Below are 2,500 nucleotides of genomic sequence, written 5' to 3' on the forward strand. Positions count from 1 at the left end.
CTTCAGCTCCTGTGTTGACTCTACCGGAGGAGGGTGTATACTTTACAGTGTATTGTGATTCTTTAGGAGTTGGACTGGGTGGTGTGTTGATGCACAAGGGGAAAGTGATTGTTTATTCTTCTAGGCAGTTGAAATCCCATGAAAAAATCTACCCTACTCATGATTCGTAGTTGGCTGCTGTGGTATTTGTACTTAAGTTATGGCGTCATTATTTATATGGGGTAGATTGTGAGATCTTCACTAATCATCATAGTCTTCAGTATATATTTAGTCAGACGGATTTGAACTTAAGGCACCGGAGATGGCCTGAGTTGCAGAAGGACTATGATGTGACCATTCTATATCATCCAGGGAAGGCCTATGTGATGGCTGATGCTCTGAGTAGGAAGACTCATAGCATGAGGATTCTTGCAGCGCTTAGTATTGAGGATATACCATTGGCTAGAGATGTGCAAATATTAGCTAACAGTCTTGTCCGCTTGCAGATTTAAGAAGAGAGTGATGGGATCATTGCTTTTATTGAGTCTCGGTATTCCATCCATCCGGGAGCGGCGAAGATGTATCATGATCTGAGTCAGTATTACTGGTGGTGTGGGATTAAGAGGGATATTTCATACTTTGCTTGAAGGTTTTTGACATGCCACCAGTTCAAGTGTGAGCACCAGCGGCTCGAGGGTGTATCTCAGAGGATGTCTATTCCTACTTGGAAGTGGGAATGGATTACCATGGACTTTTTTGTGCTTTTTCCTACTACAATGGGTTGTTATGACTCTATTTGGGTCGTTGTTGATAGGCTGACCAAGTCTTCCCACTTCATTCCACCAGAAAAGTTAGTCGAGCTATATATCAGTTAGATTGTGCGTCTACATGGAGTTCCTATTTCTATCATATCAGATCGAGGTTTAGTATTTACTTCTCACGTCTAGAATGCATTACAACATGGTCTGGGTTCCCAGTTAGATACAAGTACATCCTTTCACCCTTAGACAAATGGTCAGTCTGAGCGGACGATTCAAGTGTTGGAAGATATGCTTCGAGTGTGTGTGATCGATTTCGGTACTAGATGGAATAGGCATTTACCCTTAGTAGAGTTTGCCAACAATAATAGTTATCACTCAAGTATCTAGATTTCCACATTTGACGCATTGTATCGCAGAAGGTGTAGATCTCCGATTGGTTTGTTTGATTCGGCGGAGATGGACTCTTTGGATACAGACTTGCATAGAGATGTTATAGAGCAAGTCCGTATGATTCACTATAGACTATTGACAGCTCAGAATCGACAGAAGAGTTATGAAGACCGGAGAGTTAGAGACTCAGTGTTTATTGAGGGTGATCATGTTTGGCTCCGAGTATCACCCATGAAGGGTGTGATGAGGTTCGGAAAGAAGGGCATGCTTAGCCCTAGATTTCATTGGACCTTTTGAGATTTTGATCCGAGTGGGAGAGGTAGCTTATAAGTTGGCATTGCCACCTAGTTTGTCTGCAGTTCATCCTGTTTTCCATGTATCTATGCTTCAGAAGTATATTCCAGATGAATCTCATGTGATTTCACTTGATTTTATGGAGGAGGGTCACGACATGACATATGAGGAGGATCCTATAGCTATATTAGATACACAACAAGGAAAGCTTAGGACCAAGGAGAATGCTTCACTGAAGGTGCAGTGGAAACACCGTTCAGTAGGAGAGGCAATTTGGGAGACATAGTCTGATATGCGTGCCAAATACCCTAAGCTTTTTGAAGCTTCAAGTACCTTCTTTTACTTTATGTTCAAGGACGAACATGATTTTTTAGTGGTGGATAATGTAATGACCCATGAGGTTATTTTTAGAAAATTTGAATTATTCGTATAACTTGAGTTAATTTATTTATGATTAATTCTAGATAATGGAATGGAAAGATCATTAGTGGGCTAGAATGATCATTTATTTAAGATCCTATACAATTACGATCATGTATAAAAAAAAATAAATTAATGGTTTTAGTCAATTTAATAAATAATTAATTTAGAAAAGAATGAGAGGCAAAAACCTTAACTGAGCGACGCACACGAGAGGAAAAAGAATAGTGATTTGCAGGTAACAATCGTTCGTACTTTATTATAATTGGATTGCTTAATTGTTTATGGCTAAAGGCAATAGTTTATGATTTTAAGATATTGAGTTTGGCGGTGCAATTAATGTGTTCTTCTGTCGGTCATTCATGGTTGGCAAATTGAGGGCATGTGAAGCCAAATTGTTGATTGGCATTAAAAGGCAATTATATTTCTATAAAACAATTAATTAGGTGTAATAAATATTAGAATGAAAATTGAGGCATCCTGTTTTAAGCATTTTAACGTGACGCTAGGAATTCAGGGAATGTTGGCAAGTTTCTGGAAATTTTAGCAAGTCTTGAAATACTTTTGGAATAAATAATGATGACCAATGATTGGCTCATTATGTTTCAATAATTGGTTGGAGGAAAGGTGTTGAAAAGACAGAAAATAGAACACAA

At 38.6% G+C, this 2,500-nt stretch overlaps 1 protein-coding gene across 1 annotated transcript; it reads left to right on the forward strand.

Annotated features, from left to right (window-relative positions):
• Positions 1-1,196: 1,196 nt before the first annotated feature.
• LOC109119547 (uncharacterized) lies at positions 1,197-1,710 on the forward strand. Its single transcript, XM_069293359.1, has 2 exons — positions 1,197-1,352; positions 1,450-1,710. The coding sequence occupies exons 1-2, from the start codon at positions 1,197-1,199 to the stop codon at positions 1,708-1,710; spliced, it is 417 nt and encodes a 138-aa protein (XP_069149460.1).
• The last annotated feature ends 790 nt before the right edge of the window (positions 1,711-2,500 follow it).

Source organism: Solanum lycopersicum, chromosome 1, assembly GCF_036512215.1.
Source record: "Solanum lycopersicum chromosome 1, SLM_r2.1".
Classification (NCBI taxonomy): domain Eukaryota; kingdom Viridiplantae; phylum Streptophyta; class Magnoliopsida; order Solanales; family Solanaceae; genus Solanum; species Solanum lycopersicum.

Excerpts from the sequence above, each read along its gene's own strand:
- LOC109119547 (XM_069293359.1), top strand. The coding sequence starts at position 1,197 with ATGGACTCTTTGGATACAGACTTGCATAGAGATGTTATAGAGCAAGTC. Across the intron at positions 1,353-1,449 it reads GTGATCATGTTTGGCTCCGA|GTAGCTTATAAGTTGGCATT; the intron begins GTATCACCCATG and ends CGAGTGGGAGAG.